Raw genomic sequence first — 16291 nt, 5'->3', positions numbered from 1 at the left:
AAAAATATGGTATCACTGAAAGGAATATATCAATCTAATTTTGCAAATGAACTACCTCAAGCTCGTAGTTTGTGTGGTTTCCAAAGAGATGGTTGCTGTATTTCCCTCAACATTTTTAAGCATCCCTTGGCACACCTGTGAGTTCTCTGCGGCACTTTCTAGGCTCCTCAGTGCACACTTTGAGAACCATACACCTTGGCAAAGGATGACAAAGGATGTCACCAAGGCATTGGCAACAGAAATATTGGAGAGAGAATTAAGGAGTCTTCCGAGAAAAAAAAATCAGCAGCTCTAGAGATGGTGCCTGGAAGTACAACAGTGCAGGTACTTGAGAAGCATCAAAACTTTCTTTAAAAAAAAAAATTATTCTATCTTTAGCTATCCCCAACAGTACTTGCTTCTATGGAAAAGAGCAAACTTTTTTTTTTAATGAATAAATTAACTGGTTCAAATGTTTATATTAATTTGACAACTTTATATGTGGCATAACTAAAGTACATTGTTCTCACTTTTAGCACACACACGCACACACACATTACAAAACAGCTGAACCAAAGGAAAAAAATTCAATTCAAATTTTCAACTTAATAATTTCTGGAGTAGCAATAGGAACTGTTACCTAACACCTGCCAAAGCTTTACTTCACACAGATATTTGAGGAAGACTTGAATGTGGTAGTCCTAAAACCTGGCTTAATGATCTTAAGCAATTGAGGAACTTCTAAAATGACAGATTTGCCAGCACTATTCCAGACCTACAGAATCAGGACTTTCCAAAGCCCACAGCAATCACCTTATTTGCAGAGTGCCCCAGCAATTCTGAAATTAGCCAGTTTTGAGAGGAAATGGCTAAAACAGCACTGTCCAACAAAACCTTTTGTGATGACAGAAATGTTCCATATTTGCACCATCCAATATAGTAGCCCCTAGCCACATGTGGCTAGTGAGCCCTTGAAATGTGGCTAATGTGACTGAGGAACTGAGTTTTTAATTTAATTTAATTTAAATTTAGATGTAAATAGCAACATGTAGTTAGCTGCTCCTGTATGGCACAGCATAGAACTTGATGATCTATGTTAAATATTCATTCCTCTAAATTTTCCAATGTGTACCCTTGATTTAAATTAGATGATCAGAAAACTAGGTTCCTCAGCAATTTTCCATAGTCTCTCATAAAGGGTTGCTATAAAGGGTCAGTATAAACATTATCCTATTTAAAAGTCTGAGTCTTTTGTAGTTTGAGACTTTATCCAATGTCATACATTTTTTTCATAATAAAAATCCTGCTTTAATTAAGTTCTAAGAAAAGTCTCTGCAAATGAGTCTGAATATTTTCTTTAGCCAGAAGGAATACTCGGTGAGCCAATGTGCTTCCCTTTTTGCCACAGCTGACAGTAAACTCAAAACCAACTCCAGCGGTAACTCCTCTTAAGTGCCTAGTAACATGTACTCTCTGCTCCTCTAAGACTATCTCTGTTCTATTTATATCCCTATATTAGTCAACATAGTGTAATTTTAAATTCTCAAGCTGACAAACTCCCTTGGACATAGGCAGAGTATCAACTTTTTAAGTGATAAATTCTTTGCATTAAAGTCATTTTTTTTATTGTTAATGCAGTAATAAAGTCAATTTTTAGAAGTGGCTTTTTTTAAAAAAGAATTATTTCAATAATAACAACACTGGGATTAATAACATCAGGAAATTTTTTAATAGATCAAACTTACCAAAGTTATTATTTAGGTGTCTATTAGCAAAGCAGCCTAAAAATATCACTGTAAGAGTGAAAAATAAGACACACATATATGGCATTCTGCAATAATTTTACTGTCCCAATTTCACAAACTCAGTTCCACTCCTTTTTAAAAATATGCAGAATATGAACATCCCTATTGAACACTCAGTTAAAAATGCTTGTACAATTTTTCCTTTAGCACACTAGACTCTTTTTATGTTATGCAGTGAACTACTTCAGTGACTCTTCTGTTGACATGTTCCACAAAATTAGAACAAACACATTGATGCATCAATAGCACATTTCTACAAATGCCTAATTTTAAGTTCCCTGAGCATCTAATTACAAAACTAATATGAAACTTAACTGTCATAAGAGTAGAACATCTTCGCATAATCCCTTACAATTCATTTTAAAAATATACTACCAAAAGACACAATTTATTCCATGGGGCCATTATAAAAGTCATGATAGGGAAAAGAAATTTGAAGGAAAACTGTCATAAAAAAGCATATCCTAAACATCATAAATAGTCACCAGAGGGGACACACACACACACACACACACACACACACACACACACACACACACACTAATGCTGGCAAGTTAATTCTACTTTGGAGGAACTAAGTTAGTTTCCTTATCCATATTCTTTAGCTGAAAATCACTTACTTAAAAAAGAAATAAAAGTTACAAAACCATATGAACCCATTTTGCTCCAGAAGCAAAAAGATGTAGTTCCTTTCCCCAAAAGCCGAAGTACTGTCAAAACTTAGTTCATTTCAGCACAGCACTTCTGCTATCAGGCTCCTTGGTTTACTTCCACCTCCCGGGTCACACAGTCTTCTGCGCTAGTTCATCCTTCTCAAACACTCTTAAATGTTCAGGTTATATTTTCAGTCTTCTTCTCAGTTACTCTACTCCTTTTCTCTAGCTAGTTCTTTTCACCATGTAATGCTTAAATAATCAGATAAAGACAATGGGCAGTATTTACTGAGTGCTTACTATATGTCAGGCACTGTTCTAACCTCTTTACATGTATTATCTCATTTAATCATCAAAACAACTCTATGCTGGAAGCACTGTTATTACCGTCACCATTTTACAGATGAGGTACTAACAGATTAAATACTAGATCAGTACTAGACTCTAGATTCCACAAACACTAGCTGTAAGTAACTCCAATGATTTAGAGCAGAGGTTAACTTTTTCTTAAAGGGCCAGATAATAAATAGTTCAAACTGCAGCCATCCAGTCTATGTAACAACTACTCATTTAGTATGGGTAAGACGCCATTTAGTATGACGGCAGCCATAGACAATATATAAACCAATGGACATAGCTGTATTCCAATAAAATTTTATTTACAAAAGAGGCTGCTTGAATCAGGCCAAAGTTGTCAATGATCTACAGGCGTACTGAGCCCAAGGCAACTGTGATGTAAACACTGCAATATCCAATTATGTCTTTATGGCATAAAGACACTCCACTATTTTCCTTAACCGATCACAACTGAATTTTGTACAACTGAACTTCACATAGACTAAACATTTAAAATATAGATAAAATACTCTACATAACAATTCAAGTTTAAAAAAAATTCAGTCCAAGAAACACTAAAATAAAATAACTAACAAAGTAACAACTCAATTTATTCTCTACTAAAATTACATCTACCTCTGACAATTCATCTTGTGGAAAAGAAGACTGTGCTATTTTGTTTCAAAGAATAAGGTGTTTAACATTCACATAACTTGTAACAGAAAGTTTTGCAAAGTAAAACTTTTTGCCCCACCTCTCCTCTCATTCATTAAGATTTCAGCACCTGACTCCCTGTCTTAACCATTTCTCCTCCAATTATTCTCAGCAATTCCAAGAGCCACATAGATAACTTGTCCCATAGCCTCTAAATTCCCTGATTGCCCTCTTCACTTACAAAAATCTTTTCCTCCATTTCATCTCAACCACCAACCACCATGGTCATACCCTAACAGCTATAGTCTAAAGAGAAATGAGAGACCCCAGAGGTACAAAGGATGACCCATTTAAATATAGGGGAAAATTCTACTTAAATCTATTTATTTAAAAAAAAGAGAAATTAAGGTATACCCATATTTAACATATAAAGCATATTAATTTAAAATATATTAAAAAAATATTGAAGATATGTGCTTATTTTTTTTAACTAATAAGCAAAGGAGACCACCGCCTATATCTTGTCATAACTGTTAACCACATCCTCCAAAATCAAACATCTCATTCTGACTCTTATCTCCCAATTATCTAGCTCATTCACTCTGGTACCCCAATCCCAACAACTAATCTCTTTAAGATCTCAAAATCTTTATCCTCTTCACTCTTCCACTGACCATCCTAACTTCCATGTCCTTATTTTCCTCCTTTTCTATCCTATACTCCATGGCTCATCACTATAACCACTCCCATGCATTCACTCCCAATTTCCTTGCCCTTCTTTCCCTCACTTACACATTCCTGACATAAACCCATCCCTGGTTAAATCCAACTCTGCCTATTCCACGCCTGCACCCAAGCACTGAACATAACATAGCTGAATTAAAACATGCAAACATGCTGGGTGCATTCACTTTATATCTATGACCACAATGTTAAGAAGGTCCTCAGCACTACCTAACAATCCTTCTACATTTCCCTACTCAACTCATTCTCGTTTTGGCATTTCATACTTCCTCTCTTGTCAATCCTTCAATAACTTTCTGTCACCTCCCTCTTGGATGATGACTTCTAATATTATTTCCCTGAGAAAACAGAAGCCAACAGAAGAGAATGTCCATATCCTCCCCCACCAAATCTACCAACCTAAATGCTTCCCTACCCATGTACTCTGCTTCCCTCCTTGTAACAATGAATTGTCCCTGCCTCTATTTAAGTTCAAGCTTTCCATTTCTGTGCTGGATCCTGTTCCCTTTCTCTCATTCAAGGACCTTTCTCCTGAAGTTACTTCCTCTCCCAGCGCATCTTCAGTTTTTCCTTCTTTACCAACCATTTCCATCAGTGTTAAAACGTGCTGCAATATCTTCCATGCAAAAGCTATACCTTACCACTTGTCCCTCTTCACCTACTACCTAATTCTCCAGTTTGTAGCAAAATTTTCTAAGATAGGGCTTCCCTGGTGGCGCAGTGGTTGAGAGTCCGCCTGCCGATGCAGGGGACACGGGTTCGAGCCGCGGTCCGGGAAGATCACACATGCCGCAGAGCGGCTGGGCCCGTAAGCCATGGCCGCTGAGCCTGCGCGTCCGGAGCCTGTGCTCCGCAACGGGAGAGGCCACAACAGTGAGAGGCCCGCATACCGCAAAAAAAAAAAAAAAAAAAAAAAATTTCTAAGATAATTACCTATACTGACTGTATCCACTTCCTTTCCTCTAACCCAATCTAATTATGCTTTCATCCCCACCATTCCACCGAAACCATTCCTCAATGTCACCAACTCTTTCCAACTTGCCAAATCTAGTGGTCATCTTGCTCAACCTCTCAAAAGTATTTGACACAGCTAAACACTCCTTTCCTGATACATTTTGCACTTGCTTCCTTGGAAAGCACACACTCCTAATTTTCCTCCTACCTCACTACTGATGGTTTTCAGTCTCCTTTGCTGGCTCTTCCTCTTCCTCCCCACCTCTATATGTTGAAGTGTCCCAAGGCTCAATCCTCAGTCCTCTTAATCTCTGTGACACCACAGAAAATTTCCTATAGCCCTATAGTTATAAATTCTATCTATACACTGCAAAACTCTAGCCTCTTCTTTCCCCTGAGCTCCAGACTCTTCAAATTAACTGCTTAATTAAGACCTCCAGCTGGATGTCTTCTTTTCTTAACGAAAGCAAAGCCAATTCTTGATTTCTCCTTCACGCCAAATCTTTTCCTCCCTGGTGTTCTCCAACACTGTAATTAGCATTACATTTAACTGGCTGCTCAGGCCAAAAGCCTGCAGTCATTATTGATCCATCTCTCACTTTACATCATATCTAATCAATCATTAAGTCCTGTCAACTATATCTTCAAAAAATTTATTTCTAGTTACATGGGTTTATACATTTGTCAAAACTTATTGCATTATACACTTAAAATGGATGTATTTTATTGTATGTAAAAGTGTAAGTTATACCTCAATCAAGTGTAGTAGGAACATGTGTGTGTGTTACCTACATACATCCAATTATTTCTCACCACCTCCACCACTACACTGCTTTGCTACTTGGACTACTGCAATAGCATCCTAGCTTCCATTTTTACTCAGGACAGTTCATATTCCACAAAGTACCCAGAATAATCCTTTTAAAATGTAAATTATATTACTTCCCTGCTCAAACCTCTACCACAGCTTCCTATCACATTTAAAATCCAAAAGCCTTACCATGATCTCAAGACCATATGTGATCTAACCCCTACCTACCTCTCAAACTTAACTGTTATCACTTTAGCTTGTTCTACTGTGTTGCAGACACACCAGCCTTCCAGATACTCCTAAAACACACCAAGCTTGTTTTCAATTATTATTTTTTTAATGTATTTCAAAAGTAGGTTTTCCACATCAAGGTGGATGTTCCTTTAGCTCACTCCATTAGAGCAACAGAAAAATGCTTGCTTAAGCCACCCAAAGAAGTGGATCTGGATGAGTACTTATTAATGTACTTTGGCCTTCATAAACTCAAGTTAACACTTACAGTGCATGTAGCATTCTAACATCCAACTGGAAAACTAACTTGGGATCAGTTACAGAGGGCCTGGAACATCAGATTAAGGAGTTCATATTTTATCTAACAGGCCGGCGTCACACACTTAAGCACTGGGAAGAGCTAGTTTTTCACTTTTCAAATCCTGAGGTCACGATGTTTGCAAAGAGTTGTGGAATAATGGAGAAAATGAGGGGTTACTTTCAGGGATATAAACACCTTTATGTACCTCTAGAATTTTGAACCATGTGATTGTAGTACCTATTTTAAAAATAAATTATAATTAAAACTATATTTAAAAATAAGAAAAAGGAACTCTTACATGACAGAAAAACCAGAAACCAATATATTTATGCCTTTTGGGGAGAAGTTTACAGTACTTTAAATACTTTTTGAATGCCATAACTAAGACTTATATAGAAGAAATATAAAAACAGATAAAATATGTTCATATATGTAGAAGATACAAAGATATACACAGAAAATATACATGCTCATAATGGTTCTCATCATGTAAGGGAGCTCCTATCAGAATTGAGCTCTGCCACCTAAAGTATGATACCACAACGTGCTAACTTTCAAGTAGTTTCCTCAAACACCTGAATAGCCATTGAGAGCTCGTACAAGTGAAGACTTCTCTCAGAAATCTAAAGGGCAGCAGGTGATAAAAAGAACAGGATAAGAGAGAAAAGACAGCACAGTCTCATTCTCTCAAACTCATCTCCAGTGGCCAGTCTCACCACTTGCTAAGAGCTACACCAGTTAAGTGAAATTAATAATTAAATGACTTGGCGACAACAATAAGAGAAGAGGAATATGAACACTTATCATCTCCAAATTTGCTAGAGCCTCTACCTGGTTATCAAGGAGTGATGAGGAATAGGACTGCACAGTATAGTTTCCTTCTCTCAGATGAATAAAAGTCTTTCTGGTTTTTGTTCCTGACCTAACTTCTAGAGCCACTACGCCAAGAAAGAATCATGAATTAGACCCTGTTGGAGTAAGGAAACACACCACCTTGGGCAAATGCAAAATACTGTAAGACAGCAACAAAGAAAAGTGTGAGAAAGCAGAAACTCCAAACCCTCTAATGTATAGAATCCATCCTTTGATCAAGGTAAAATGCTGTGAGTTTGCTCATGGCCTACATCTAAAAAAAAGATGGCCTCCTGAAACTCTTACCTTCATCCTGTTATCTGTCATGTCCAGGTTCATAACCTATGGCCATGACAAGAGAACATGGGAAACATTTCTCCTCCCCTTAATCACAGAAATAATGCATTCTCCCTTGGAAAACATATCCTGATTCCCATTAACCTCTTCCATCAACACACTATGCCTTTCTTGAATCCCTTGAGTTTCATCTTCATTCCCTTGAGTTTCAAATTCATGCAGAAATCAGTATACTTTACCCTGCAGTCATGAATGGGCACTTGGTAAGGTTGAAAACATTATTTTAAAATACTGCTTCTTAAACATTAATATGCATAGTATGTATCTCATTAAAAAGCAGATTCTGATTCAGTAAGTCTAGGGCAGGGCCTGAGGGACAGCAGTTCTAACAGGCTTTTGCAAACTCTCTTGCTTCTCAGAAAACACTTGAAGTAGCAAGATTCTAAAAGGCAATGGCACCTATATACACAGTTTACCTAAAAAGGCACAATCCCAATGCAATGCTAACTGTTCTTTCTTTTTGTAATTCATTCCTTCTTCTCTGATTTATACTAGATCTATTTTCTTAGCCTCTCAACACTTACAATTTATCTTCAATGCCTCTTTCCCTTTATTCAGTTGGCATCTCTGTATTTCCTTCCTCTCCTTTTATTTTTCCATACCACCAAAACAATACCTAAAACGTAAAAGTAGCTGATAAAATATGTTCTTACAAGGTGTCCAAGTCTGTTTTTATTCTTATGTCCTTTAAACAGATTCTAATTCAGCACACATATCCAATAATTTAAGAATTCTTGCAAGCATCAACATGAGGAATGAAAAAAAAAAAAGGATGTAAGTATAGAAATTGGGCCTATTCTGTATTTATCACAAGGACCCTATGCAAAGTAAGGCAAAAGGAATACTAACTAAAAATCATAACAACAAATTTGTATGTAATGAAAAGATTTTAAAGCTTTATTTAAGGATCCACCTATAAATAAAATTCCAGGACATCAAACAAATATATTATTCTTTGGGCACTGTCACCTCGTTAGCTTTAAACTATATTTTTAAATGAGAGGGGGAAAATGCAAAATATTTAGAACTACATGTCTAAAAATTCTAGAATATCCAAATGTTTCTTGTGTTAAGACCAGACCTTATCATAAAGATCTAATTTAACAGGTGAACCATAATGTCCAACCCTAAAAATAATTAAGCCATCTATTCACCTATAATCAAGTTAAATTTTCATTCTTGCTTTCACCTTGAGACACATTAACAATAACTTACACACTTTTTAAGGAAAAATAAAATCCAGGGATGATGCAAACTGTGAGGAAGAAACTCATGTTGTGAATAAAGGATCACCTGACACGTTCTATTTCCCTTAAGAGATTCAAATTTAACCGTCTTAAAGTTGATGCCCCCAGCATACTGCCAAGTTAAGAAGTACTTGTAATCAGGATTTTCCTCACGTATTCCCTAGTTTAGTTAGTAGTACACCCAGTCCTCCAAGCCAGAAACGGGTATCAACCTAGACCTGTCCCTCTCCCTCATCCCCACCCTTTCCAGACCCCTTCTGAAATGACCACCAAGTACTATCCATTTTGTGTCCTAAGTGTCCCTCTGCTCTATTCTCTCCATTTCCTCTGCCACTGCCTTAGTCTAAGCCTCTTCTCTCACCTTATCTATTACAATAGCTACCATACCATCCCTGCCTCCAGTTACCTTTTCCACTATGATCCTTAATCCACACTGTCATCCAAGTGATTTTCCAAAATATAAACCTAATGTCTCTTCTGCTCAAAACCTTTTCCTATCTCTCCATCACCCACAGAATAAAGTCCAAGCCATGTACAACAGCACTTTACTTTTTATGATTTGAATCCTGCCCGCCTCTAAAACATCATAGCCCACTGCATTCCTCCCATCCTGCACTTTAAGCCCCATCATTATCCAACTACACTGCTTGAACTTCCAGCATGCCACATGCCTCCATGCTTTTACATAGGCCGTTGCTTCAGTCTAGAATATCCTTCATTTCTTCCCCTTTAGCTTCCTGGCCAATTACTATGAATCTTTCAAAACTCAACTCAGCTCCCAGAAAGCCATCCCACACCCTACCCTACCCTTAAAGAGTTGATTATTCCCTTGTCTGCCAACTTTGTAAGTAATGATGACATTTTATTGGGCATTTACTATGTGCCTGACACTGTTCCAGGTATTTTACATGTATTAACTCATTTAATCTTTACAATAACCCTTCCTATGAATTGGTACCATTATTACCTTTGTCGATATGAAAATTATCTCAGAGGAGTAAATAACCTGTTCCCAAGGATATCCAACTGTTAAGTGATAGAGACAGATTAAGATCCCTACAGCATATTTATATTATTGCACCTATCACAGAGAATTTATTTACATGACTGTCATTACCCTGGACTGTGAACTCCTTGAGGGTGGGGATTATGTCATATTCAACTCTAAAGCCACAGAGCCTACTATAAAGTAGGTAATCAGTACATGCATTTCTTGAATTGCACATAAACAACATTCCTAACAAGTTCAAGAGAAAAGCATTCGGAAACCAGTTGCCAAATAAATATTCAAATATGCTTTAAGAGTTCTAGAGTAGAGGAAGCTATTTTTTCATTTAATAAAAAGGATGTTAAAAAGAGAGATTAACACAGACATGAGATTACAGTCCATGTGGACAAGGAAATGGACTTACTTTTGCAGTAATACTGCTTAATCACTGCAATAAATCAAAACCCAAAGTACCAGTTGCTTAAGATTAACTTTTTTCCTCTGACTAAATAAGAATTCTTCTTGCTTATCATTCAGGGCAGTGAAAAGAAAGCCCTAAATTTACTTTGCTCAAGTGGAAAGAAGCAAATCATAGACAAGCACTCCTAATTGCTTCCTTAAGTCTGGCCAAGAAATGCATCCCATTAGGCAATTAAAATAAAACACAGTTGCCTGACTAAGCACATAACAAAAGAATTTCTAAGGTTGTATGGACTGGCACTCTATTATTCAAATAATGAAAAGTTATTTTAAGCAAAAAAAATAAAGAAAGATCATGAACAAATTAAAACAGATTATCACCACCCCACTAGATTTCTGTATTAAAACTCTATTGAAACATAGACATATATGTTACATCAAAACATATGCATATATGTTTACAATATTTCAATAGCCATTCTTCATGCCTCCTTAAAATTATAAAAATCAAAGTTATTCTAAGACTAATGATGAAAGACCTCAAGACCAAATCTACTGTACTTAGTGTGCTCTCATAGTTACAGTCCTCTGAGCCATACTGAAGTGCAGTAATTAAAACCCACAGGGTCGGTACCAGCAGCAACAGTGCACACCACAGTACTTGTTAGAGTAATCTGCACCCCGCCCAGCTTCTACACACTTGTGCACTACAGAAAGGTAAATCTCCTGTCAGAAGCAGCAGAGTTTAGGCCACAGTGAGTTTAGGCCACAGCACAGCAAACTCTACACCCAGGCACTTCTTACCATTTCTTGGTACATTCAACCATCAGCTCCTGGTAGGAGGCCACAAACTGGAACTTGGATGCGTGTTTTCCCACACGCTGTAGTCTCTTCCAAACTGAAGCCATGATGATCAGTCAAAACAGTGGAGCAGTTCTGGGTTAGCAACACAGCAGCTCTAACAAAGCAGAGGGTCCAAAGCAAAGGAGCTTTGCATTTATGTCTGTACTTTTAAAAACTCAACTACAACTTGAAATGATGTTTGGGGTCCATAAGTCTTCTCCCTGTTTCACAGGGTAAATCACATCTTAGATGAATGGCCCAGTCAAGAACAGTATGACACACATCACAGGATGAGTGAGAGGAGGTTCCCTCATGGAGACATCATCATTCCACCTCGGGGGTTATATGATGTGTATTCTGGAGGACTGAAAAGCAAAACAAAGAGAAAAAATATGAGGAGAGAAGCATGAGAAGTGACTAACCACCCATGTTAGATAACACTGCAACAGACAACCCCAGTTCTCCGCATGTTTTTCAAACAATGAAACAAAACACCAACCTCAAAAGCCAGTAACATCAAGGATGCAAGACACCAAGGAAGAAATTACAATTCACACCAAAGACGTGGAGCAACACATCAGGTAATCAGCATCAACAACGATCGACAGGCGAAAGTCGGGGCCCTACCTCCCTCTCCTAGCATCACAGAAGGGCGAGCAGAGCGGGAAAGTCTAGGGATGCTGTTTAATGTCCACCGCCAGTCAGAGGAAGGAGTGGGGTATTTTAAAATAAACTTTGTTTTTCAGCCGATAGTGAATAGCTTTGAGTCCTAGAATATGTGTGTGTAACAAATTAAGGAGCGGGGAAGAACGCTGCTGTTGAGTCGGAGGGGGAAATGGATGGGGAAAAAGGAGTGGAGGGAAATCTCAAGGCAGAGAGAGGGCAGTGTCCCGGCTCCAGGCCACTTGGGCTCTCCTCCACCTTTGCTGCCAACCGGAGGGAAATGGAAACTCCTGCCTGGGCGTGAAGCAATGACCAGCGAGGCAAGTGCACGGTGCGGGGTGCAGTGCCTCCCTCCCCCATCCTCAGGGAATAGTCCGCCGAAGCCTCCTCTCCTCCCGCACAGAGCCCAGACCCCTGCCCCCTAGCTGAGGCAGGCGGTGGCTCGCCAGCGGTCCCTGTCACCCAGGCGATGCCAGAAGACCCCAGCCCGGTCCCCGAGCCCAGGTCCCACCGCACGTCCACTCCCGCCCCCTCCTCACACCTCTAATCCCGCTGTCGGGCTGAGTCTGGCCCGGTTCCCTCCTCAGCGCCGCTCCTCCGTCGCCGCCGCAGCAGCAGTCGCCGCCGCCGCCACCGAGTCCTCCATCCCCGCCGGAGCCACATGGAACAGCCGAGCCAGCCGCGGCGCTCCCGGGAGCCGGGGTCTGCAGCCCCTCAGGCGGACGGCGCGCCTCACGCCCGCCCCCTCCCGGACGGAGTCGCCCCACGACCGTCCCCCACCCTACAAAACCCTGCCAGAGCCGCCGCTCAGCGCCCAGCACCCCCTCCCCCGCCTTTCTCCTCAGCCACCACCATCATTACCTCCCCCGCCGTACCTCTCACACTAACCCTACCCACGGCCGCTCAACCTCCGTCCGCCCCGCCGCCATTGGCCGGGCCCCGCGCTTTCCCCGCCCACCTCGGCGGCAGGGCCTTTAAGAGGCAGGGACGCCTCACTGGCCGACCCGGGTGCCCATCACAGGGCTCCACGCCCCCCTCCCCCGCAAGTTCTGGAGGTGTTTTTTTCCCCAGCCGGAACGCGGTGTACAGTATACCCTTCTTTAAGAAAAAAAAAAAAGAAAAAAAACTGGAACCCTCTAAGGACAATCCCGCCCATTCCTCTGATTGGCTTCGAGAGGAAGCGATAGGTGGGAGGAGTAAGGAGTGTTTATAGTGATCTGGAAGGTGGTTGCTGAAGGTGGATGTCGGTCAAAGGCGTGCCGGGTGCTGGGCGGGGTTTCTGGCTGGAGTCTGAGAGCAGAGCCCGCGACTGGCTTCGCTGCAGCTGTGGGCTGTGCGGCTACTGGGGTTTTCTCTCCTTTCCCACCCTAGGAGCTGGGTGTGCCCTCTCCGCCACTAGCCTCTAGGGTGCTTGCGCACACAGTCTTGGTTTCACCTACTGAGGTTTTTCCTCTGACAAACTGAAGTTATGACCCGGCCAGCCCCCGCCTAACATTTAGTCAACTGGTCCTCAATGAACCAGATTCAGTAAGCGGATCTAGGCACAAAATGTTCACGGTGCAATTTCCTCATGTTCTGATTCTTAAACAGTTCTATGAGTCTTAGTTTCTCCTCTTCGCTGTCGATCTTATTCTTCTGGTAGGAATTGTAGATGAACTTGGGAGTGGCTGGTATGTAAGAAGGGTAGTTATAGGCAAAGGAGAGGATGAAATAACCTAAGGAGAGTGTGAGGGCACGGGCACTTAACCTTGTTAAAAGAGCCAAGGACCCTTTTGAGAACGATGATGAAAGGCATAGATACTTTCCCAAGGAGAAATATGTCCTATCATAAGACACAAAAGTTCGCTTTCAGTTTTAGGTGGTTCACAGACCTCTGGCGTAGAGAAAGGACAAAGAATGAAATTGGGGGGTGGAGGGGAGGGAGGGCGAGGAATCTCAACATTTGAGGAATAAGCAAAGTGGGAAAGAGACTGAAGAGGGAATGGTCAGAGAAGTAGGAGCACCCTACAAGCGATGGGCAAATTGAAAAAAAGAGAAGGAAGCTAACATATGAAAAGAAAACAAGCAAGATGAATCCTGGAAACAATTAAGGCTCATTCTTAATCTTACTAAGGACAGAGAGCAGGGTGCATGGACAAAATAGCTTGAAAGGTGTTAGGGTCTAGGGAAGGATTCTTTAAAGGACAGGAAGGAGGGCAGTGACCGTGAGAGTCGAGCTCATCTGTAGACATAGGGAGGCAAGAGAAAGGAGAGAGAGATTGAAGAATCAGGATAGATGGGGAGACACAGAAGGCTTGAATCCAGTATCTAATTCTATTTCCATTTTCAATAAAGAAATATAATACGACAAGAACACAATGTACATTTTACAGAAAAGGGCATAGATATCACTTATTTTGCTATAGTCTCAATTTTAAAATATTAAAGATAACCATAATAATTATATTGATTCTTATTTTGTGTACATCTTGCAGTTCTCTGGTGTCCTTCCTGAGTGGTTTACTAAGTCACTATAACCTACAGCTATTATTATGATCATAATAGACTTTAAGTGTATGGGTTTTGGTTTTTTGTGTTTTGCGGTACGCGGGCCTCTCACTGTTGTGGCCTCTCCCATTGCAGAGCGCAGGCTCAGCGGCCATGGCTCACAGGCCCAACTGCTCCGCGGCATGTGGGATCTTCCCCGACCGCGGCACGAACCCGTGTCTCCTGCATCGGCAGGCGGACTCTCAACCACTGCACCACCAGGGAAGCCCATGGGTTTTTTAAAATGGCTTATTTATAGAAATGGTCATAAACTATTTTAATCTATGTTGCCCTTCAGGAACAACCCACATGATAATCAGGAGGGTTTTGCATCCTATTTAATATTATTGTTCTTCAAACTTTCTCATGTGGTTATCCTGGCTTCTTTTAATACTCTTTCCCTTCCTAAAAAGAAGAAGAAAGAGAAGGAGGAGTGTGTAGGACCCTAGGGAATCTTTCTCAAGTTGTGGAAAATTTCAAGACCGACAGTTTCTTATAAGACAGCTTTTCTTTTTAGGGGAAGTATTTCTCTTGGATGTAAACTCTTCTTTTTCATCCTAGCTGCAAAGGTAGCCAGGAAGAGACCAAGTTTAGCAATGAAGGAATTAAAAGCAGACCTTGACACTGTTGCTAAGCTCAAGTTCACAGGCTCCTGGAGGCCCCACAGAGCAGCTACTTCTTCCCTCATAACTTTTTTTTCCTTTAATAACCTGTCTGCTAACTAAATTTATTGGAGAATCTTAAATATAGAATACTTTAAGATCTTTTTATCCACTTATTCGATACTGAATACCAACTGAGTATTGATCACATTAAATGCTATTAATGGTACATAAAAGGTATAGTCCCTGTTCTCAAACAGTTTTCAGAAACAGATGTTCAGCATGCATGCAAGAAAGTAAAACAAATTACTTCACCTCTCTGAGTCCCAGCTTCTTATTCTGTCAAACAAATTATCATGCTTACCTTTCTGGGATATTGAGGAGATGGAAGATATGTATGTAAAGTGCCTGACACATAGTAAACAGTCAATAAATGGTAATTAATAATGTACACCATTGTGTTTGGTAGCAAACAGAGTCAAAAATAATAAGTAACAAACAGTAAAAAAAAAAAAAAAATAGTCCTTCAAGAATAACATGGGCAATACTTAGTTGCTACCAAACATCACTACCTCAAGGAATGAATCTCAAAAGAAACTGCTTTTAACATTATTCATCTCCCACTAACTCAGTGATTACCAAGAGTGGAACACCAATAACTTACACAGACTCAGAATTTTATAATAATTACTAAGAATTCACTTATCCCCAATTCCCATGACCACCTTCCATGCCATATATAATCTGAGATCTTTTGACATTCTAGAAGTTAACTTTTTCTTAAGGTTCCCATTTCCCCTACCTACCAGTAAGTACATCCCACTGACCCTCCCCCTTCCAAAGGGGAATTTCCCACTGTGTAAACCTCCTGTTTACTCAGGTCTTGATTTATCATCTCCTTCCATCCCAGGCTTAATATGCATGTAATAGACCTGTAGATGCAAGTTACTTTAATTGTCCTGTCCATTTGCCCCAGGTGTTGACTGCAAAATTTTATAGATATTTTACTTAACAGAAAATTCAACATTTAAGATAATTTCTATTTTTTCTTTAGGTATCATCAAGCTTACAGTGAAGATAGAATACAAAAAGAAAAAAAAAGGAAAATGCCACCCCAAAACTTCAAATCTTCTCTGCCATGACAGTTTTGAAATGATAGAAATTATTTTCAGTGAAGCAGCTTTGCCAGTCACTGTTTCAGAAACACCCCAAATAGAGATTCTAGTCTATGAAGTGCAACCATAGGCTTGAATTATTATCATTCCCAATGATAAAATTCTTATCCCTGGGTTTTACAGTTTTTGCAGTAAAAATTGTCAGAGGTA

The 16291-nt window shown here is 39.9% G+C and overlaps 1 protein-coding gene across 3 annotated transcripts in view; it reads right to left on the bottom strand.

Moving 5' to 3' along the window:
• Positions 1-12597, bottom strand: part of EHBP1 (EH domain binding protein 1) — a 343930-nt gene extending 331333 nt beyond the window's left edge. For all 3 annotated transcript variants that reach the window (XM_060117415.1, XM_060117412.1, XM_060117414.1), the window contains exons 1-2: positions 12380-12597; positions 11137-11540 (exon numbers count right to left, since the gene is read on the bottom strand). In XM_060117415.1, the coding sequence (XP_059973398.1) occupies positions 11137-11240 (104 nt within the window). In that variant the 5' untranslated portion in view covers positions 11241-11540; positions 12380-12597. The remainder of the gene's footprint in view (positions 1-11136; positions 11541-12379) is intronic.
• Between the last annotated feature and the right edge of the window lie 3694 nt (positions 12598-16291).

Source organism: Mesoplodon densirostris, chromosome 14, assembly GCF_025265405.1.
Source record: "Mesoplodon densirostris isolate mMesDen1 chromosome 14, mMesDen1 primary haplotype, whole genome shotgun sequence".
Taxonomy (NCBI): Eukaryota; Metazoa; Chordata; class Mammalia; order Artiodactyla; family Ziphiidae; genus Mesoplodon; species Mesoplodon densirostris.
Note: the sequence above shows the minus strand (reverse complement) of the source record. Positions and strands in the feature narration are given on the sequence as shown.